General features: G+C 45.6%; 1 protein-coding gene across 2 annotated transcripts in view; it reads right to left on the bottom strand.

Moving 5' to 3' along the window:
* Window positions 1-5,169: 5,169 nt before the first annotated feature.
* BSG (basigin (Ok blood group)) overlaps window positions 5,170-24,239 on the bottom strand; it is a 46,613-nt gene continuing 27,543 nt past the window's right edge. For both annotated transcript variants that reach the window (XM_069217706.1, XM_069217704.1), the window contains exons 6-8: window positions 23,239-23,263; window positions 23,084-23,149; window positions 5,170-6,195 (exon numbers count right to left, since the gene is read on the bottom strand). In XM_069217706.1, the coding sequence (XP_069073807.1) occupies window positions 23,092-23,149; window positions 23,239-23,263 (83 nt within the window). In that variant the 3' untranslated portion in view covers window positions 5,170-6,195; window positions 23,084-23,091. The remainder of the gene's footprint in view (window positions 6,196-23,083; window positions 23,150-23,238; window positions 23,264-24,239) is intronic.

A 24,239-nucleotide genomic window follows, 5' to 3' on the forward strand; every position in this document is an offset into this window, starting at 1 on the left:
TTGGGTGTTTAATAGTCCAAGCCTTCTCTATTTTGCATCCAGGAAGATCAGATATTGCCCTGGATTTAGATTCCAGTAACCCACACACTCTTGGCCATACACCCCATTCCATGAGGGCTTCGTTGACTGCTTTTAGCCACTGCAGGACGTAAACAAAACCATCTCCAGGGTGTTTTGCTCCTCCAAGTAAAATTCTACCTTTACAAGTCACTATTTACTGTCCATCAGGCCTGGCATCAACCCTGATGCTGCTTTCTACACCAGCAGACACTGCTTAAGCCAGGCAAGTGTGCCAAGATCTAGTCATCACTTCAAGCATCCCTGCCATACTGGCAGCATTTTAGATTATCCGAGCCACAAACCTGCACAACCTACCAAACAATACCCGATCTATAGGTGGCCACTGAGGTCCAATAAACTCACTGGACCTCTTATTCGATCTGCATGCCCTGTCGGATTGGTCAGTGTACCTTCACACTACATAACATCAATCTAGCAAAAGGATGCACATGATCTGCTTCATAAATTAATAAATAATGAGTCAGTGTAGGAAATATCACCTTTACTGTGTGGTCACCACTCAGTTCTCCCCTTTTTGCTGGCTTCAGATATGATTATTTTAACCCGGCTAACCACTAGTAAAGTGCCCATGCACCACTTTAAGGTAGTTGAATTGGCATACTCTGACATATTGAACTTGAATATGTCTAGTATACAATATTAAGTGTGGCTGGAAGTTTAATGTCACCTAACACTTGGGCACATTTGAGAGAGCGCAGGATGCTGAGCATTCTCGTGTGCTCACTGTCTGCTGAAGGACTCTGCTTTTGTCCTACCAGACTCCCATCTGAATCTGTTGCAGGTACAGTGACCACTTCAAAATAGATCTGTGTTTGAAGTTGGAGGACACTGATTAGCATAGTACACTGCCCACACACCCTCTGTGTAAGGAAATCCCTCCTTGGCATGGTTACCCCCTGACTTTTTGCCTTTGCTGATGCGAAGTTATGATTGAAAGTGTGCTGGGACCCTGCTAACCAGGCCCCAGCACCAGTGTTCTTTCCCTAACCTGTACCTTTGCTTCCACAATTGGCACAGCCCTGGCACCCAGATAAGTCCCTTGTAAATGGTACCCCTGGTAACAAGGGCCCTGATGCCAGGGAAGGTCTAAGGGCTGCAGCATGTATTATGCCATCCTGGGGACCCTTCACTCAGCACATGCACACTGCCTCACAGCTTGTGTGTGTTGGTGGGGAGAAAATAACTGAGTCGACATGGCACGCCCCTTGGATTGCCATGCCAACCTCACACTGCCTATGTCATAGTTATGTCACCACTCCAGCAGGCCTTACAGCCCTAAAGCAGGGTGCACTACGCCACAGTTGAGGGCATATGTGCATGAGCACTATGTGCCTACAGTGTCTAAGCCAAACCTCAGACATTTTAAGTGCAGGGTAGCCATAAGAGTATATGGTCTGGGAGTTAATACGAACTCCTCAGTTATGTAATGGCTACACTGAAATCTTTGAAGTTTGGTATCAAACTTCTCAGCACAATAAATGCACACTGTCAGTGTGGGATTTATTGTAAAATGCACCCAGAGGGCATCTTCGAGATGTCCCCTGAATACCAGTCCGACTCCTAGTGCTAGGCTGACCAGTTTTTGCCAGCCTGTCACAACCAGACGAGTTGCTGGCCACATGGGGAGAGTGCCTTTGTCACTGTGGCCAGGAACAAAGCTTGTACTGGGTGGAAGTGCTTCTCACCTCCCCCTGCAGGAACTAACACCTGGTGGTGAGCCTTAAAGGCTCATGCCTTTTGTTACAGCACCCCAGGGCATCCCAGCTAGTGGAGATGCCCGCCCCTCCGGCCACTGCCCCCATTTTTGGCAGCAAGGCTGGAGGAGATGAGGAAAACAAGGAGGAACCTCCCACCAGTCATGACAGCCCCTATGGTGTCCTGAGCTGAGGTGACCCCTGCCTTTAGAAATCCTCCATCTTAAGTTTGGAGGATTCCCCCAATAGGATTAGGGATGTGACCCCCCTTCCCTCAGGGAGGAGGCACAAAAAGGGTGTAGCCACCCTCCAGGACAGTAGCCATTGGCTATTGCCCTCCTGACCTAAATATACCCCTAAAATAAGTATTTAGGGGCACCTCAGAACCCAGGAAATCAGATCCCTGCACCCTGAAACAAGGACTGCCGACCTGAAAGCCCTGAAGAGACAAAGGAGACAACTGCTTTGGCCCCAGCCCTACCGGCCTGTCTCCTGACAGGAAGAAAACTGCACAGCGACGCATCCAACAGGGACAAGCAACATCTGAAGCCTCAGACAACTGCCCTGAAACCCAAAGGACCAAGAAACTCCAGAGAACAGCGGCACTGTTCATCAACATCTTTGCAACTTTTAAAGAACTCACTCTTCCCGCCAGAAGCTTGAGACTTCACCCTCTGCACCGGACACCCCCGTCACGAGCTCCAGAGAACCAACACTACAGGGAGGACTCCCAGGCAACTGTGACCTCGTGAGTAACCCGAGACGACCCCCCCCCCGGACCACCACAGCGAGGCATGCAGAGAGAACCCAGAGGCTCCCCCTGACCACAACTGCCTGTAACAAGGAACCAGACTCCTGGACCAAGCACTGCACCGGCAGCCCCCAGCACCAGAAGGAACTGAACTTCAGTGTGCCTACTTGTGTCCTTACCCCCCCCCCACCCCCCAGTGCTTTACAAAACCCCCCTGGTCTGTCCTCAGAGGACGCAGATACTTACCTGCTGGCAGACTGGAACCAGAGCACCCCTGTTCTTCATAGGCACCTATGCGTTTTGGGCTCCTCATACCTCTGCACCTGACCAGCCCTGTGCTGCTGGTGTGGTAACTTTGGGGGCGCTTTGAGTCCAACGGTGGGCTGCCTATGTCCAGGAACGTGAACTTGTAAGTGCCTTACCGGACAGACTAACCATTACTTACCTTCCCCAGCAACTGATGATTTTTGCACTGTGTCCACTTTTAAAATAGCTTATTGCCATTTTCACTAAAACTGTGCATGTTACTGCTCTAATTCAAAGTTCCTAATGTACCTGTGTGGAGTACCTTGCATTTTATGTATTTACTTCAAATCTTGAACTTGTGGTTCTAAAAAGAAATTAAGAAAATATTTTTCTATATAAAAACTACTGGCCTGGAGTGAAGTCTGAGTGTGTGTTCCTCATTTATTGCTTGTGGGTGTACAAATGCTTAACACTACCCTCTGATAAGCCTACTGCTCGACCACACTACCACAAATAGTGGCAAAAGTAGATAATACTAATGCTCTATCTTACCTCTAAGGGGAACCCTTGGACTCTGTGCATACTATCTTACTTTGAGAGTATATACAGAGCCAGCTTCCTACACTCAGCCACCAAGATCCCTAGTTGAGTGTGGCAGAAGACATTTGCCATTTTGAAATTGACCAGAGACGGTACAGTAGGCTCTGGGAACTTTTACCTCTGGTTAGGGGGTGCCCAGGGGTCATCCCATCTGACTAGCTAGTTCAGGCATAATTGTGGCGCCTCCAGGCGCTCACTTAACACTGCTGGACAGGAGAAACCAAAGAGGACCAGCAAATAAGTGGACTCCAAGGGCCAGTTGGCTGATTTGTGTAGCTACAGAGACAAGCTGCAAGAGGCCTTCTTGGAAGCATTCAGCTGACCAGAAGAAATTGGAGCCTGATGTTGGACTCCTTGTTACCCTCTGAGTCTCCAAGTGCCTCTCCTGAGTTCAGGAGGTTTAGAACTATACTCCTGTGGTGGACTGGGACAGAAAGGACTAAAGTCAGAAGGTAAAATCTTTGACACAGAAATCTGGTTTGGGAATTTAACCCACACCACCCTTTGACAAGGGCAAGTCTGGTTGGAGAACCCAACCCACATTACATCATGGGGAGCCTAAAGTTGCACCTCGGTCGTGTTCTACATGTCCACTGGCTGATGGGCACTTTCTGCTTTTTGTCACTATTTCATATATACACCTCCGGGTTCCCCTTATTGAATTTGTCACTTTTTTTTCATTGGATGTTACTATTTTTCAAGTTTGGTTTAAGAATCTCTTTTTTTTACTTCATTTCTGTTTTTGGTATTTCATCCACACTTTACGCAATGCCCAAAGGGAAACCGGTCTGCTCTGTGCCATAGGAACCAGGGGGTTGAGTTCTGGTTCATTTTGCGACGGATGCCTCATGCTGACCAGCGTTGTGATTATTCCTTAAGGTGGTAGTCACCCAACCCAAATGTTTTACAGTATCATATATCCCAGAGGCAGGGCAAACATTCAGTGTGGCCATCTAACAGGTCTGCGGCAGTAGACTATCCCTCCCGCCGGACTTCAGGAGTCTCAGCTCCTAGTCAACACCTCCAACCCTGCCTTCTATGTTTTCTATGTGGATATCAATGGTGTCCTGCGCTGTTACTCTAGTCTCGCTACCCATCTGGAACAGATTCATTGGTCTCCTCCTTTCACTAGCCCTCCGGCAGCCAGCCTCAATCACCCTTTGCCCCTCTCACTGCCCCCACCTACCAGCCACAATCAGAGTCTGGCCTACCATCAACCTCCGACTAGACCCTGACCCACGGAAGCTCAGTGCATAGAGGGTCCTCCCTCTTTCTGTACTCTGTACAATACAGGTCCCTCACTATGTCACCCCCCCTTTCCTCCGCATTATTCTTAAGCAGAAACACAACCTCCAGGCCCTCCTACTACCCTTTCTTCACTGGATGGGGACCTGCAGAGTATAAACTTTACAATACCGTTAATGGTGTCCCAAAGCGAACCATGTGCGGTGCCACCTGTAACTAGGTGAGAGCCGGAGCAGTCCGAGCAGGTAGAACCTGCATCGGGGGAGGGTATCAGGCTCCAATACTCTAGGCTTGAGCTCCTTTGGCATCTTTCACATCCCAGGATCAGCCTTCTTACTGAAGCCTGCTTTCCCAAGGTTGCCGCTGACCACCATAGTAAGTATACCCTCCGCACACTACAGCTCATGACAAGGTGGACACTAAACCCTGGGTTCAGGTCAGTGTGAACAAAAAGCATCTGAGATGAGTTTACATTTGATTTTCCCGTTGAACCTTACATTTCTCTGTATCGTTTACGTGTGCTGTGAAGACAAAAAATGACGGAGGAAAGCGTACATCCATAAATCTTTATTGTGCCACGCTGCAACAGTGATACATGTAAATTCCAAGACAAGGACAGATGGTATGGCTCTCACCCCAAGAAAGTGCAAATAAAACATTTATCCATTCATGTGTCCCCACAAGTCAATGCCGTTTACCCAGAATACACTAAACCCACCTTCTCTGATCAGCTTCCCACTCATTAACACCAAACACTATTTAATGTTTACAACTTGCCTATGGCCCTTCCCAAACCAACAGCAGAGAGAAACAAATATATTATTATAGCATATAGTTGTATTTAAGCAGAACAAGACTTTTAAAGGAAAGAGCAATTCTGCAAACAGTCTTTAAAGCGGCGACTACTCACTTATCTGATAGACACAAAGCTCACTGAATTAGAGACGGCCCATGGCTTCATGGCACCTGGTGCAAAGCTAAGGGGTTTCTCACAGATCTGAACACAACAGGAAAACGCCTGCTTGTGTACAACTCAAGCATTGAGACCTCAGGATGGTGGATGGGTACCCACTTCAGGGCTTGCCAGCTCCTGTCCAGAGGTGCACCGTGGGTATGTACATACACACACACACAGTAGGACTGAGGCATCAAGACAATTCTGGTAGGGACTAGACATAGGTCTCATTTTCACTTCATGGAAATCAGCTTTTCTCCTGGGGCAGGCCAGGGGCCACATACAATAGGACTGAGGCAAGGACTGCTGGGAATACAAACAAGGACAAATGAGACGGCCCCACTGTCTAGAGTGGGGCGCATGCAGACGAGAAGGATGCGGGTGGGATGAGTCTGTTCCACTACACGCGAGCCCACCACCGTATCATGCAAGGTGCGACGAGACAACCTTCCTTCAGCTAAAAACTGCAGCAGAAGCCACAGGCGACAACTCGTGAGCTACCACTTCAAGCCTACCAACTGGGTTTGTTAAAAGGGAGGTTCGTGTCATTAAAAAAAGCAAACAGATTTTCGGTGGTATGTTAAAAGCGACCGGACAGTTGATTTTCTTCCATCTTCAATCACCTAGGGGGAGAATAAAGAGAAATTATAAAAGTAACCAATATTCCTCCATAGAAGCAGAGTATTGTCACATTTTTATTTGTGGTGGTTTAAGATCAGTAGATCCCAAGCAGTGTCCACCTGCGCCGTTTACAAGAACCGCAGCGCGCATTCTGTGCGAGCACATCTTCAGGGTGGGTCCTTCCTTGCTGCAGCCGCGCAGGAAGTCTGAAGACCCCACTGTCTGACACCGGTGGCTGCCAGGTACCAACACCTCCTCGTGCTGCGCCTCCCCCATGGGGATGGAGCCTAAACTATCAAGAGCGGTCCCAGGAGGTGCACTCAGCTGAACTATACACCGCAACCAAACACAAACTTCAAGGCACTGAGGAGGGGAGGGAGCGTTCTAGCAGAGGTGCACTGCAAGCAGAGGGACAGGACCAGTTAACAAGCAGTGACATAGCCAGTAGGTCTCTGCTACGTGTCAGCAATGTTGTACACTAGTGTGTGCTATTCCGGGTGGCTAAAGGGACGTGAAGTGTTGTAGAGTGTATGAAAGGGCGTGGAGTTGAGCGGATAAGATTGTTATAGATGGGAATGTGCGGTGCTCCCAGTGGTGGTCTATGCAGGGAAGCCCCCCCAGCCTCAGCTAAAAACAGGTTCCGAAGTAGTCATCCAGCGTCAATCCAAGATGGGGGCCACTAGTGATCACATGGCAGCACTCGAGTGGCGTGAAAACTGAGGAGAGACCTGGCCCCCTACACCTTTCTGTTGCCTGGCATACATCACCATGACAACCTGCAGGAAGGATGAGTGGAGAGCACTAGGTTTACGACACTATAGCATTCAACTTGCCCTTCCTCCTCCTCTTCCCGTTGGCTCTGGGTCCACTTTCTGCAGCTGCACGCTTTCCAGAGAAATTCATGGTACACATACATCCTGGGGATTAGTAAATCATTCCCTTATATGGACCACATATTACCTGAGCCCACTATGCCCCAAGTCCCCCCACCGGCACCTACTGCTGGCACACAACACTTCTCACATTTCCCTAAACATAGCATTACTTGGGACAAATGCGCATGAGGGGGACAGTAAACGCTAGTCCGCATGCTTACAACAGGAGGAGCTTCCTAGGAGGCCTCCAGTATACTTGAAGGCAGTCATGGATAACCGAAGACAACACGACGAGTGTCGCAATGGGGCAAGATTGTGATAGAATGCACTGGCGAAGCTAATAGGGCTCTTTTTAGTGTAGTTCTCAGACTTTTGGTTTTGCGAATGCTTTGATTCACATCAAAAAGATGAAAGAAAATTTACAGATGTGGAACAGCATTGGCATCAAAATTGTGTACACGCATGTATCATTGCGCATATTCCAAGACTTTGCTGGCAATGCATGTTTTTGCTTCTAAAGTACCATTCCAAGATGGCGTGAAGGGCACCAAGAAAGGGGCGGGGTTTGCAGTAATAAGAAAAAGACAAATGCCTGGTATGGGCTGGGTTAAGGGGCGGCCATGAGCACGTGGGGAAGCTGCACATGAGGGAGAGTGCAGGAAAATGTGCACTCCCATCAGAAAAAACACCAGTTGATGAATACAAGCTCAAAAGCCCGTATCACATTTACCAAACTGTTACCTTCTTGGTCGTTATGCTTCTGTAAATAGGTCGCAATAATACCGTACAGGGTAGCCTAGTGCTTAATTTAAGCAGGTGGTTGCCGGTGGAGGGCACGGCCCTCATTTTTGAGGACCAGCATTTATTTTTCTGCATCAGGCACTTACTGCAAGCAAAATACACAAATGGAAAATATGGAAGAAGAGATGGAATAGCACCAGAAAGGGAGAAAGCTGCAAGAGTGAGCTGAAGGGGTAGGAAGTAGCTGTAAATGGATTAAAGAGGCCCAGGATGGCTTTAGGATTATGCTGCCTCCGTATTCTGTGCTTGCACATTTAAATGCGGCAGCCGCGAGTTTCACATGAAAGCTCCGAGCACCGGCACCTTTAATTTACAAATTAACCTCCGAGGTTGCCCCACTGAATTCAGAGGCAGAAAGCAGGCAGTAAATGTACTGGTGCTTTCTGAAACGTAAGCTGTTTTTCTTTACTCGCAGCAAAACTCTAAACAAGGAAGGTGCGTGTTTTAGCTCACTTCTAAGTTTATGAATGCTACGTAGCCACTGCCTAGCTGACGGCAGAGCAGGCAACTGTATAGCAACATTCTGCTGTCAATCTGCTTTAGCATGTATACTCTGTAGATAAGGATGCCGCAAGCAAAAGTGAAACTTTAAAGGAAGAGTTCCCAACCAAAACTGAGAAGCTATTCGAGTTTCTACTCTGGAATTCTTTGCCAGTTTACGTGCAGTATACAGACTTTTAAAGTCAGCAAGCAGCACCTGAAAATCATCAAAAATGATTTGGAGAATAAGCTGTGATAGTAAGCAGAACACACACCGGGGTGGGGGGGGGGGGGGGGTGTTAGTTGATGGTAGAAGAAAAAGTACCTGCACTGCAGAAGATAGGCACTAGTCAATTGGAATTTCAGTGCTTGGCTTGTGTTATCGGCTTGCCCAACCAATGAGGAGGCCGCAAAGAAGAGCAACACTGGAGTCAACCTGTGGTAAACAGCAGTAGGGATCCAAGGGCCAGATGTAGGAAGCCTTTTGCATGTCGCAAACTGTGAAAAACGCAGTTTGCGGCATGCAAAAGGCCGAACGCGATGCACAACATCAAATTGCGAGTCGGTACCGACTCACAATTTGAGAATGCGACTCGCAAATAGGAAGGGGTGTTCCCTTCCTATTTGCGACCGCATAGCCATGCTGAGTTGCTTTGTGACCGCGAATGCGGTCGCAATCCAACTCGCAGTTACCACCCACTTGAAGAGCGTGGTAACTCATTCGCAAAAGGGACACCATCCCTGTGAGTGTATGGACTCGCTATGGGGTCGCAAAATGCAACCCACCTCATTAATATTCATGAGGTGGGTCTTTGCGACCCCATAGCGAGTCGCAGAAGGTGTCTTAGACACCTTTCTGCATACAATTTTGCAAGTCGGTCTGACTCGCAATTTGCAAGTCGCAAAATTGTAGATTGCTACATCTGGCCCCAAGTCCTGTAGTGAATACAGCCTGTCTCGAAGAGACAGCTCATGCGCCTCCTAGGTGCGACTTACAAAAAAATGTCTTATGGGCTGTGATAGTCACACGACTGGCGCCTGCTCAGACCTACTAGTCTTTCAGACAGGAATCATTTAAGGAATAAATATCGCTACACTGTGCTAATACAGAGCAGCAAGAAGAAATCTGTCCACAGTTGTGGGACGGCAACTTAAAATGCGTCATGAAGCTTAGCACATCTTCAGCCTGCAACTTGCGACCGGTCTGAGCGGTGGCTGCTGTCAACCTGTGTTGTGATGAAACCATGACTTTGAAAAGCTGCCGGAGAACCAGTCACATGTGGGCTTCTACCAATTTTTTTTGCTCTGGCTAACTACATCTGCAATGCTCAACCTGCGCACCCTTCAACCTTTCAGCATTCGCTTGACGGCACTGCAATCGGCAACATCTCGTTATTGGCTGCTTGCCGATACATGAAGGACTGTTTTACATCTCAAAAGTAAAACGGACCACCACATATTAAGTTATTTATCTCGGAGACGCATTGTTCACAGAAAAGGCTTTTTGCTTTTAACTCCAGCAGAACTTTAAACGTTTTGTTTTTTCCTTTTAGTGAGGACTCAAAATGCAAGTCAGACCAACTGGCTCTGCTCATCTTCCATTGCATTCACACATCTTCCTTCAATTCATGTGGTTCAGAAGAAGATATGGCCAATGATTTTAAAAAAATGTGCAGCACTATTGCATGAAAGCAGACATGCTTTAAAAGGCCGCATCTAGCTTCAATCTAACAAATCAATATTTGCTTATTAGAGCAAATGCCAATCTTCTAAGTAACTGTATTCAGAGTGTGCTCTTACAATCAAAAAAGAAACTCCTCGCAGATGCAGACTGCCCTGAGATTCCATTAAAGGTCGACTTGTAACTTCATAATACGCCACTGGATACATTCCGATATGACACTGTAAACCACATTACACTGCTACTCCTTCTGCAATAGGCATGGTTCACTGCAGACAGGCACTTTCCAATGCTCTCTGCACATGCACTCTAGATTTAGATATTAACTTTCACAGGTAGGACGCGAGAGGATTAATTCGTAAAAAAACTGTACGAAAATGTAAGCCACTGGCCAAAACTCTTCAAGCTTGATAATTGTTCAACAAGTTTTAAAGATTCTCACATATCCGCTTAATCACTATTTGGAACTCACACCTCTTCCACAGATAGACACCAGTAGCCTACAACCTCCCTGCTGCTCAGTCACACACAGAGATCCACTGGTACTACATGCGACCATGCAGCTATACATCTATATGGAAAATGTCACTTACCCAGTGGGCATCCGTTTGCGGCATGTAATGCTGCAGATTCACATGCTGTGCATATCCTGCTATCTAGTGTTGGGCTCCGAGTGTTACAAGTTGTTTTTCTTCGAAGAAGTCTTTGAGTCACTGGATCAAGTGACTCCTCCTCTCGGTGATAGTGCACAAGGGCATCGACTCCTTTGTTAGGTTGTTTTCCCAAAGAAGGGTGAAGTAAAGAGTGAAAGATTGTATGTACAACTATAGATATATACGAAGTAACTAGGGTGTGTGTGTATATACACACATACACAAATGAGTACTACGACTACAGGGAGGCGGGAGGGCACATGTGAATCTGCAGCACTACATGCCATGAACAGATGTACTCTGGGTAAGTGACATTTTCCGTTTGATGGCATGTGTAGCTGCAGATACACATGCTGTGCATAGACTGAAAATGCAGTTCTCCTCCTAAATAAGTGGCGATTAGCCTGTAAGAGTTGAAGTGGTTTGAAATGGGGATTTTAACACTTTGTCCCACATTTGCTTGTTGTCTAGATAAAACATCCACACAGTAACAGTAATGTTTTGTGAATTTATGTGGTGTGGACCATGTGTCAGCTTTGCATATTTCTGCCATTGGTATATTTCCTAAGAATGCCATAGACGCACTCTTTTTCCTAGTGGAATGTGCTTTTGGAGTTAATAGTTGCCTTTTTGCCTTAAGTTAACATGTTTGAATACATCTCACAATCCATGTAGCTAATCCTTGTTTCGAAATGGGATTACCTTGATGTGGTTGCTGGAAAGCAACAAAAAGATGATTAGTTTTCCTGAAGCCTTTTGTTCTGTCTATGTAATAGATTAGGGCTGTTTTAAGGTCAATTGTGTGTAGAGCTCTTTCAGCAGCAGTCTGGCTGTGGAAAGAAGACTGTCAAGTCCACTGATTGATTAAAGTGAAAAGGTGAAACCACTTTATGTAAGAATTTTGAGTTTGTCCTAAGTACTACTTTGTGTACATGGAAGAACTGTTCCTCTAGAGTAAATGCTTGAATTTCACTTACTCTTCTTAATGAAGTGATTGCTACTAAGAAAGCAACCTTCCATGTGAGAAATTGAATAGGACAAGAATGCATGGGTTCGAATGGTGGGCCCATTAGTCTTGTGAGTACAATATTAAGATTCCATGCAGGTACTGGTGAAGTTCTGGGTGGAATAATGTGTTTAAGACCATCCATAAATGCTTTTATGACAGGAACTCTAAAGAGAAGTATGTTGTATGGTTTGTAGCTATGCTGATATGGCTGTTCAATTAATTTTAATAGAGGAAAAAGCAAGGTTTGCTTTTTGAAAAAACAAATAGCACACTATATCCTGTACTGATGCTTTAAGTGGATCTATATTTTTAGGTTGGCAGTAGCGTACAAACAGTTTCCACTTATTCGGAAAACATTGTCTGGTTGTTTGTTTACATGCTTGTTTTAAAACACTAATACTTTCTAGTGGAAGATGTAAATATCCAAACTATGACTTTAGGAGCCAAATCGCTAGGTTGAGTACACTGGGATGCCTGATTTGACCTTTGTTCTGAGTTAACAGATCTGGTCTGTTTGAAAGTTTGTGATGGGGCACTACTGACAGATCCAGGAGTGTTGTGTACCAGTATTGACGTGCCCTCGTGGGAGCTATGAGTATCATGGTGAGATGTGTGACGCATTTGGTCGACTAGAAATGGAATTAACGGGGGGCGTAAGCAAATATCCCTGACCAATTGATCAATAGAGCATTGCCCTTGGATAGGGGATGTGGGTACCTGGATGTGAAGTTTTGGCATTGAAGTTTTGGCATTTTGCGTTCTCGCTGGTGGCGAACAGATCTATGTTTGGTGTTCCCCATTGTTGAAAGTATCTTTGAAGTACTTGCGGGTGAATCTCCCACTCGTGTGTTTGTTGATTTCTGCTGAGAACATCTGCCAATTGGTTGTGTATCTCTGGAATGTATTGTGCTACTAGGTGAATTTGGTTGAGGGAGAGTTGGGACAAATGTGTCCCTCCCTGCTTGTTTAGGTAATGCATGGTGGTCATGTTGTCTGTTTTGATCAGGACATTCTTGTGACTGAGAAGAGGCTGAAAAGCTTTGAGTGCTAGGAAGACTAAACAACTCTAAGTGATTTATGTGTAGCTGTTTGTGTCGGGCATCCCATTGTCCTTGGATGTTGAGATTGTTGAGGTGAGCTCCCCAGCCAATCATTGCTGCATCTGTTGTAATTATGGTCTGAGGCACAGGGTCTTGAAATGGCCACCCTTTGTTTAGATTTGGGGAATTCCACCATTGAAGGGACATGTATGTTTGGCGGTCTATCAACACTAGATCTTGAAGTGGACCCTGTGCTTGTGACCATTGTTGTGCAAGGCACTGTTGTAAGGGCCGCAAGTTTAGTCTTGCATGTGGAACAATTGCAATAAATGCCATCATACCTAACATTTTCATGACAAATTTGACAGTACTGTTGACCTGTCTGTATCTGTGCCACTATATTTTGGAATGCTTGTATTCTCTGCATATTTGGACTTGCTAGCGCAGTTTGAGTATTTAGTATTGCCCTTAAATACTGTTGTATTGGCGCAGGTTGAAGTTGTGACTTGGTAATTTGAGAACCCTAGCGTGTGCAAGGTTTGTATTACGTAATGGGCATGACTTGACACTGCATTTGACTTTGATTTTATCAGCCAATCGTCTAGATATGGAAAGACATTTATATGTTGTCTTCTTAGGTAGGCTGCGACTACCGCTAGGCACTTTGTGAATACCCTTGGTGGTGCTGTTATTCCAAAGGGTAACACTCTGAACTGATAGTGCTTTCCTTGGATGACAAACCTGAGATTTTCTGTGTGCCACGTGGATGGGTATATGAAAATATGCATCCTTGAGGTCTAATGTTGCCATGAAATAGAGTTTTTGCAGTAGTGGGATAACATCCTGGAGAGTTACCACGTGAAAGTGTTCTGACAGGATGTAAAGATTGAGGGGCCTGAGGTCTAATATTCGCCTTAGGGTGCCATCCTATTCGGGATGGAGGAACTACAGGGAATAAACTCACATCCCTACTTAATTTAGTGTCACAGGTTCTACTGTTTGTTTCAGTAGAAAGAGATTGGACTTCTTCCTGTAACAGTGATGTGTTCTGTGGATAGTTTGTGTGGTTTTGGTGGAATGTCTGGTGGAGTTTGTATCAATTATAGGCAATAGCCATTGCGGATAACTGATAATACCCAATTGTCTGTGGTAACGTTTTGCCAACTGGTGTGGAACTTTTGCAGTCTCCCTCCCACAGGGGAGGTGCGGAGCAGAAGGGAATGGAACAAGTCACTGTTTACTGTGTTCTGTGTTGTGAGGCTTGTTTAGATGTTTGATATTTCCCTCTACCTCTGGGGTACTGGCCTCTGTATGTGCTCTTAATACTACCTCGTTGGTATTGTGGTTGGTAGGCCGGTTTTGGATGCAATGTGGATGCCTCTGCAGTTTGAGCCCTAAATCCACCTCTAAACTGGGGTTTCCGAAAGGATCCCCTGTATTGTGCGGTGTATAGTGCACCCATCGCTTTTGTGGTGTCTGAATTCTTAAGCATTTTCTCAATTGCGGTGTCCACCTCTGGCCCGAAAAGCTGTTTTTTTGTTGAACTGCATATTCAACACCGCTTGTTGGATCTCGGGTTTGAACCCAGAGGACCTGAGCCATGCATGCTTCCTGATTGTTACAGCAGTGTTGATGCTCCTGGGGCTGTGTCTGCAGAGTCTAGGGCAGACCTAATCTGATTGTTGGTAAAGTCTTGCCCTTCCTCCACTATCTGCTGTACACTCTTCTGCGGTTCCTTGGGGAGACGCTGAATTACATCTTTCATCTCGTCCCAATGGGCCCTGTCATATCTATCCAACACCACCTATGAGTTGGCTATTCTCCATTGGTTGGCTGCCTGGGATGCCACTCTTCCCTGCAGCACCAAATTTTCTGCTCTGTTTGTCTGGTGGGGGGTGCATCACCTGACAATTTGCCCCCTTCCTAGCAGCGCTTACCACTACTGAGTGTGGAGGGAGTTACTGAGAGATATACAGGATCAGAGGGAGGTGGCTTGTATTTTTTTTCTACCCTACGAGTTATTCTTGCTTTTACAGGCTTGCTAAATATTTGATCAGCATGCCCGGGAGCATAGGGAGTGACTGGTATATTGTATGCGTAGAGGAGTGAATTAAACAAAAAACAAAACAAAAAATCACCCTCCAACGGTTCAGTGTGCATGGTGACACTATGGTATGCTGCAGCCCTAGCTAACACTTGATTGTAGCCTGTACTATCCTCAGGTGGTGAAGGCTTAGAGGGATAGCAATCAGGGTCATTGTCGGGAATGGGGTCTGGATCATAAAGATCCCATGGGTCCACATTGTCATGCTGAGAGTCAAATGAATTTGATGTTAACTGCATTGGTGTAGGACTGGTAGTAGGAGAGATATGCAGGTGTGAAGAGTGAGGAGGTGGAGGTTTCTACTTTGTCTTTGGCACTTTAGCTGTAATCTGTGTAGTGTCCAATTCCTCCAGAAAGTCTAATATCCTCTTAGGTTTTAGAGGAGGTGCTGTTACAATTCTGCCAGTTTCTTTATGGATATGAATCCTGGCTTGCCTTTCATCCATTACTTCCAGTATTGGCTGTATTTGTGGGTCCTCCGCAGTAGTTTTATGGCTTTCTTTAAGTGTCTTAGAAAGTCCACGCTCCTCAGTGTAACCTGCTCTGTTCAGCTCCCAAGCTGGTATTTTCGCAATCAAAAAAGATGGCGTTGTGGATGGTCTCTGCTCCAAAAGGGATTTCCGAAATTTCGACTCGGAAGAGCGATGTTTGCTAGAGTCTGAGACAGAGCGTATGGCCGACTCCAATGGCTTCGGAGTGGCCTTTTCCGGTGCCGAACTGGGGGTTTGGTCACCGGGTGTCTTCTTTCGGGTCGAGCCATGGCCATCCGGCAGTGGCATCCCAAAGGCCTTATGTTTCGGTTTAGATGGTACAGGGGGGAGACGTGCTCACGTGCTGTCCTGCCGTGACCGGCCTGGCCTCCTCGGAATCCTGGTCGGAGTCAGATCCTTGAACGAAGACTGCAGTCTGCATGACCTCTTCCTCCTAGACGTAGAGATGTTCGAAACTTTGACACAATCTAGAGCCTGCGATCCAAAAAAAAACTCTTCGGGACAGAAGAGCACGGAAGGATCTGCGGGCCTCGCAATTTTCTTCCCGCTGATCTGGGGAAAGGCAAAGATTACAGACGAGGTGTTGGTCTGTATAAGGGAATTTAGCGTGGCACCGAGGACAGAATCGGAATGGAGTCCAATCCATGAGGCTTCCATGCGGTCAGCCTGACCAGGCCTGAGTTGGGTGTGCGCCACCTGAAGAGCGAGTAGAGATGCTCGTTCCGACGGAAGTGTCGATAGAAGATGTAACGCGATCGAAATAATACAGACGAGAAATAAAGCATTTTCAAAGTTTTCCGAATCGAACTATCTGAGCGAAAGGAAATACGTCCGAACCCGACGGTACAAAGAAAACAATCTAACATGGAGTTGATGACCATGCGCAATGGAGACGAAGAGGATGAGTCACTCAATCCCGTAACTCAAACACTTCTTCGAAGAAAAACAACTTGTAACACTCCGAGCCCAACACTAGTTGGCAGAAGTATACACACAGCATGTGTATCTGTAGCTACACATGCCATCGAATATGTATATATATGGAAAATGTCACTTACCCAGTGTACATCTGTTCGTGGCATGGGACGCTGCGATTCACATGCTGCGCATATCCCGCCATCTACTGTTGGGCTCGGAGCGTTACAAGTTGTTTTTCTTCGAAGAAGTCTTTGAGTCACGAGATCGAGGGACTCCTCCCCTTTCGGCTCCATTGCGCGTGGGTGTCAACTCCATCTTAGTTTGTTTTCCCCGCAGAGGGTGAGGTAGGAGTTGTGTATATAGTAATAGTGCCCATGCAATGGAGTATGTATGTACATAATGTGACTAAAAGTGATATATTTACAAATGTACAAGGTTAATTTTTCATTTTATTTTTTGTATCAACTTATAATGGCTACAGGCTCCTGGGGAGGTGGGAGGGCGCATGTGAATCTGCAGCGTCCCATGCCACGAACAGATGTACACTGGGTAAGTGACATTTTCCGTGCAATGGCATGTGTAGCTGCAAATACACATGCTGTGCATAGACTAGTAAACAGTTATCTCCCCAAAAGCGGTGGTTTAGCGGTGGTTTAGCCTGTAGGAGTTGAAGTTGTTTGAAATAATGTTCTTAATACTGCTTGTCCTACTGTGGCTTGTTGTGTTGTTACAATGTTTAGTAAATGTATGAGGCGTAGACCATGTGGCTGCCTTACAGATTTCCGTCATTGGTATGTTTCCTAGAAAGGCCATGGTGGCGCCTTTCTTTCTAGTGGAGTGTGCCCTCGGTGTAATAGGCAGTTCTCGCTTTGCTTTCATATAACAGGTTTGAATACATTTAACTATCCATCTGGCAATGCCTTGTTTGGATATTGGGTTCCCTGCATGAGGTTTTTGGAAAGCTACAAACAATTGTTTTGCGAAATGGTTTGGTTCTATCAATGTAGTACATTAGTGCTCTTTTTATGTCTAATGTATGTAGTGCTCTTTCAGCTACAGAATCTGGTTCCGGAAAGAACACTGGGAGTTCCACTGTTTGATTTAAGTGGAACGGTGATAAGACTTGGCAAAAATGTTGGATTTGTGCGTAGAACTACTTTGTGTATTTGTATAAAGGGTTCTTGTATGGTAAAGGCTTGTATTTCACTTACTCTTCTGTGAGATGTGACAGCTATTAGGAAGGCTACTTTCCAGGTTAAGTATTGTATCTCACAAGAGTGCATGGGTTCAAATGGTGGACCCATGAGTCGTGTTAATACAATATTGAGGTTCCACGAAGGAACTGGTGGTGTTCTTGGTGGAATAATTCTTTTTAGACCCTCCATAAATGCTTTTATGACTGGGATTCTGAATAGTGACGTTGAATGTGTAATTTGCAGATAGTCCGAAATTGCTGTGAGATGTATTTTAATGAATGAAAAAGCTAACTTAGACTTTTGTAAGTGTAGTAAGTAGCTTACAATGTTTTTTGCGGATGCCTGTAATGGTTGGATTTGATTATTATGACAGTAATAAACAAATCTTTTCCACTTATTTGCGTAGCAATGTCTTGTAGTAGGTTTTCTAGCCTGTTTGATGACCTCCATGCATTCTTGTGTAAGGTCTAGATGTCCGAATTCTAAGACTTCAGGAGCCAGATTGCTAGATTGGGCGATGCTGGATTCGGGTGTCTGATCTGTTTGTATTGAGTTAACAGATACTGTCTGTTTGGCAGTTTGATATGAGGCACTACTGACAGGTCTAGTAGTGTTGTGTACCAAGGCTGTTGTGCCCAAGTTGGTGCTATTAGTATTAGTTTGTTTGTTTTGACTCAATTTGTTTACGAGATACGGAAGGAGTGGGAGAGGGGGGAAAGCGTAAGCAAATATCCCTGACCAACTCATCCATATCGCATTGCCCTTGGAGTGAGGCTGTGGGTATCTGGATGCGAAGTTTTGGCATTTTGCGTTTTGTTTCGAATAATTCTATTTGCGGTGTTCCCCAGCTTTGGAAGTGAGTTTGTAGTATCTGGGGATGAATTTCCCATTCGTGGATCTGTTGGTGATCCCGACTGAGATTGTCAGCTAACTGGTTTTGAATTCCTGGTATGTATTGCGCTATTAGGCGAATGCGATTGTGAATCGCCCAATGCCAAATCTTTTGTGCTAAGAGACAACTGTGTCGAGTGTGTCCCTCCCTGTTTGCTTAGGTAATACATTGTTGTCATGTTGTCTGTTTTGACAAGAATGTGTTTGTGGGCTATTAGTGGTTGAAATGCTTTCAACGCTAGAAACACTGCTAGTAGTTCTAACTGATTTATATGAAGTTGTTTCTGCTGAGTGTCCCCTTGTCCCTAGATGCTGTGTTGGTTGAGGTGTGCTCCCCACCCTACCATGGATGCATCTGTTGTGATCACGTATTGAGGCACTGGGTCTTGGAAAGGCCGCCCTTGGTTTAAATTTATAGGATTCCACCATCGAAGCGAGGTGTATGTTTGGCGGTCTAACTTCAACACTAGATCTTGAAGTTGACCCTGTGCTTGGGACCATTGTGTTGCTAGGCACTGTTGTAAGGGCCGCATGTGTAATCTTGCGTTTGGGACAATGGCTATGCATGAGGACATCATGCCTAGTAGTTTAATCACTAATTTTACCTGGAACCTTTGGTTTGGGTGCATGCTTTGTATTACGTTTTGGAATGCTTGTACCCTTTGTGGACTTGGAGTGGCAATCCCTTTTTTGTGTTGATTGTTGCTCCCAAGTATTGTTGTATTTGACACGGCTGTAAGTGTGATTTTGGTAGTTCAGTGAGAACCCTAGTTTGTGAAGGGTTTCTATGATGTATTTTGTGTGTTGAAGACACCGTTCCTGTGTATTGGTTTTGATTAACCAATCTTATACAGGGAGTGCAGAATTATTAGGCAAGTTGTATTTTTGAGGATTAATTTTATTATTGAACAACAACCATGTTCTCAATGAACCCAAAAAACTCATTAATATCAAAGCTGAATATTTTTGGAAGTAGTTTTTAGTTTGTTTTTAGTTTTAGCTATGTTAGGGGGATATCTGTGTGTGCAGGTGACTATTACTGTGCATAATTATTAGGCAACTTAACAAAAAAAAAATATATACCCATTTCAATTATTTATTATTACCAGTGAAACCAATATAACATCTCAACATTCACAAATATACATTTCTGACATTCAAAAACAAAACAAAAACAAATCAGTGACCAATATAGCCACCTTTCTTTGCAAGGACACTCAAAAGCCTGCCATCCATGGATTCTGTCAGTGTTTTGATCTGTTCACCATCAACATTGCGTGCAGCAGCAACCACAGCCTCCCAGACACTGTTCAGAGAGGTGTACTGTTTTCCCTCCTTGTAAATCTCACATTTGATGATGGACCACAGGTTCTCAATGGGGTTCAGATCAGGTGAACAAGGAGGCCATGTCATTAGATTTCCTTCTTTTATACCCTTTCTTGCAGCCACGCTGTGGAGTACTTGGACGCGTGTGATGGAGCATTGTCCTGCATGAAAATCATGTTTTTCTTGAAGGATGCAGACTTCTTCCTGTACCACTGCTTGAAGAAGGTGTCTTCCAGGAACTGGCAGTAGGACTGGGAGTTGAGCTTGACTCCATCCTCAACCCGAAAAGGCCCCACAAGCTCATCTTTTATGATACCAGCCCAAACCAGTACTCCACCTCCACCTTGCTGGCGTCTGAGTCGGACTGGAGCTCTCTGCCCTTTACCAATCCAGCCACGGGCCCATCCATCTGGCCCATCAAGACTCACTCTCATTTCATCAGTCCATAAAACCTTAGAAAAATCAGTCTTGAGATATTTATTGGCCCAGTCTTGACGTTTCAGCTTGTGTGTCTTGTTCAGTGGTGGTCGTCTTTCAGCCTTTCTTACCTTGGCCATGTCTCTGAGTATTGCACACCTTGTGCTTTTGGGCACTCCAGTGATGTTGCAGCTCTGAAATATGGCCAAACTGGTGGCAAGTGGCATCGTGGCAGCTGCACGCTTGACTTTTCTCAGTTCATGGGCAGTTATTTTGCGCCTTGGTTTTTCCACACGCTTCTTGCGACCCTGTTGACTATTTTGAATGAAACGCTTGATTGTTCGATGATCACGCTTCAGAAGCTTTGCAATTTTAAGAGTGCTGCATCCCTCTGCAAGATATCTCACTATTTTTGACTTTTCGGAGCCTGTCAAGTCCTTCTTTTGACCCATTTTGCCAAAGGAAAGGAAGTTGCCTAATAATTATGCACACCTGATATAGGGTGTTGATGTCATTAGACCACACCCCTTCTCATTACAGAGATGCACATCACCTAATATGCTTAATTGGTAGTAGGCTTTCGAGCCTATACAGCTTGGAGTAAGACAACATGCATAAAGAGGATGATGTGGTCAAAATACTCATTTGCCTAATAATTCTGCACTCCCTGTAGATACGGGAATACATGTATGTGCGGTCTTCTGATATGGGCTGCTACCACTGCAAGGCATTTTGTAAATACCCTTGGTGCGGTTATCCCGAATGGTAACACTTTGAATTGGTAATGTACCCCTTGGATTACAAACCTTAAGTATTTCCTGTGCGAAGGATGTATGGGTATATGGAAGTACGCATCCTTGAGATCTTATGTTGACATGTAGTTTTGTTGTTTGAGCAAGGGGATTACATCTTTAAGTGTCACCATGTGAAAGTGATCTGATTTGATGTAAAGATTTAGTGTTCTGAGATCTAAGATGGGTCTGAGTTTTGTCCTTTTTTGGTATTAGAAAATACAGGGAACACACACCTGTTCCTTTCTGATGATTGGGTACTAGTTCTATTGCGTCTTTTTGCAACAACGCTTGGACTTCTAGTTGTAATAGATCCATGTGTTTGGACGTGTGTTCTTGGAGGCACATTTGGTGGTAATTGTAGGAATTCTATGCAAAAACCATGTTGGATAATGGCTAGGACCCACGAGTCTTATTTCTTCCCAGTTTTGGTAAAAATCTGTAAGTCTCCCCCCACTGGTGTTATGTGTTGGGGATTTGTGACACTGAAGTCACTGTTTATTTTGAGGGTTTTTTGGGCTTTGGAACTTTTCTCTAGTTTTAGGGAACTGTCCACCTCTGTATTGTCCCCGAAAGCCTCCTCTTTGATACTGGCTCTGGTTTGTGAGGTTGAGGGTTCTGTGCTTGGGTCCGAAACCCCCTCTAAATGTGCCTCTGCTCTGTGGGGAGTAGAGCGCGCCCATGGCCTTGGCCGTATCAGTGTCCTTTTTGAGCTTCTCTATAGCTGTGTCCACCTCCGGCCCAAACAATTGCTGTCCATTAAAAGGCATATTAAGCACAGCCTGTTGGATTTCGGGCTTAAATCCGGAGGTGCTTAGCCATGCGTGTCTCCGAATAGTGACCGGTGTATTCACAGTTCTTGCGGCTGTGTCCACTGCATCCATTGCCGATCGTATCTGGTTATTCAAGATACTTTGGCCCTCTTCCACCACTTGTTGTGCACGCTTTTGGAACTCTTTGGGCAGATGTTCTATAAAGTGCTGCATTTCATCCCAATGAGCTCTGTCATATCTTGACAACAAAGCCTGGGAATTGGCAATGCGCCATTGATTGGCCGCTTGTGCTGCAACTCTTTTCCCCGCTGCATCAAACTTTCGACTTTCTTTGTTGGGTGGTGGTGCATCTCCAGAGGTGTGTGAATTAGCCCGTTTACGTGCTGCGCCTACTACTACTGAGTCAGGTGTCAGTTGTTGCGTGATGTACACAGGGTCTGTAGGGGGAGGCTTGTACTTTTTCTCCACCCTGGGTGTGATGGCCCTGCCTTTGACGGGTTCTTGAAATACTTGCTTCGCGTGTTTCAACATCCCTGGTAACATTGGAAGACTCTGGTACTGACTGTGTTGACGACAAAGTATTAAATAAAAAGTCATCCAGAATCGGTTCAGCGTGCAGTGTCACATTGTGAAAAGCAGCTGCTCTGGACACCACCTGCGTGTAAGCGGTACTGTCTTCAGGTGGTGATGGCCTCGCTGAGTAGCAGTCTGGACTATTGTCTGATACAGGCACATCATAGAGATCCATGCACATGCCATCGAACATACATATACATATATATATATATATATATACACACACACACACACTACAGGCTCATGCTTAGCTGGTCAGTCACATGCAGAGATCCACTGGAACTGCAAGTGGCTGTGCAGCTCAGTTTACACACACTACTAGAGGCTCATGCTTAGCTACTTACCAGTCACACATGCAGGCTCCACTGGTACTGCATGTGGCTGTGCAGTTCAGTTTACACATGCCTACAGGCTCATGCTTAGCTACTGCTCAGTCACATACAGAGATCCACTGGTACTGCATGTAGACGGGCAGCTAAGTTTCCACACGACTTCAGGCTCACGCTTCGCTGCTGCTCAATCACACAGAGCCACTGGTATTGCATGCAGATTTGCAGCTTAGTTAACAGACTACACACCCATGCTTAGCTGCTGCTCAGTCACACACAGATCCACTGGTACTGCATGCAGACGTGCAGCTCCGTTTACACACACTACAGGCTCATGCTTCGCTGCTGCTCAGTCACACACAGATCCATTGGTACTGCACATTAACGTGCAGCTCAGTTTACACAGACTACTCCTCTACTGGCTGATGGTTAGCCACCACTCAGTCTCACACAGAGATCCACTTGATTAACAGACACCTCCACTGGCTCATGCTTAGGCACTGCTCACCTGTGTAGACAACCAGCATGCACATACCCACCTCATTGCTCAGTTAGAGTTTCTTTGTCGGACATTGTCCTGGTGGTTTGTGCCAGAGTTGCTCTTCCTGCAAGAATCAACAATGCAGAGTTACATTACAAAGGTAGAGTTTGACTACCAAAACTGATAAGAGCATGAAAAGCTGAAGATACTCACAGAGGTGCTGCTCCCCCATCGTCTTCTTCAGGCGCCGCATCAGAAAGAGAAGAGTAAACGTCAGACAGCTCGTAGTGCAAAATAACTCACCCACCCATAACTAATGTGCATTACAGTGCTCCCTTGGCTACTATTAGTAGGGTAGGTACCTTTCATCAACCACACACAAGCAAGCACAAGTGTCCACCCAGCAAGATCATCCGATGGGCTGGGGAGTAAAACACCTGGATCTCTGGTCGTGCAATTCAGGACACTGCCAACACACCAGGGTTAAATTCCATCCGTCTGCATCACCCACCACCTGAATATTATTTTTTTTAAAAACAGTCCCACTCCAGCCTTGCGTAAAAGGGGGGTTCATTGACTTAACAGAAGTGCGTAACAAGAACACAACATTCATATGTCCAGGCCTTTCTACATACAGCACGTAAAACATACTCAGTCGTGACCACTACTGCAGTCCCAGAGCACTCTGTCTTGTAAAGGGCAATCAAGTAATAATTTAACTCCAGACTCCAGCAAAAAGAGCACCAACTCACTGCTCTTGCCAGTAATGTGGGTGAGGAGACATGAGCTAATTACTAGCAATGCAGGAAAAAGGAGAGCCACCCCCCATGACACGCAAACCTGCCCATTCTGAGGAGACCATCACTAACTCCAACAGTCTTAAAGCCTTTGGCCTTCTCAATCGCCCATTTCAGTCACTACTCTATTTACCCATGAACCCTGTGAACTAACTTGGGTCCAAAGGGGGCAAACGCGAAACACACTGAACCTGCCACAGACCACAATGTGCAACACTAGCTTTCCTGTAACCGCTTGATAGAAAGGCTTACCAAATGTGGTGATGCTTGGCAGGAGTGTGAGCAGAGCTATGGGAGGGCTGCAAATTAAATATATATAGATTGCCCCTAACTGGAAGACAGGATCTTATAAAATTCTTTAGCAAGACTCAAACACAATGGACTTGAGAAAGTATGCAGCAGCACAAATCTACATAT

The sequence above is a fragment of the Pleurodeles waltl genome, chromosome 12 (genome assembly GCF_031143425.1).
Source record: "Pleurodeles waltl isolate 20211129_DDA chromosome 12, aPleWal1.hap1.20221129, whole genome shotgun sequence".
Lineage (NCBI taxonomy): Eukaryota > Metazoa > Chordata > Amphibia > Caudata > Salamandridae > Pleurodeles > Pleurodeles waltl.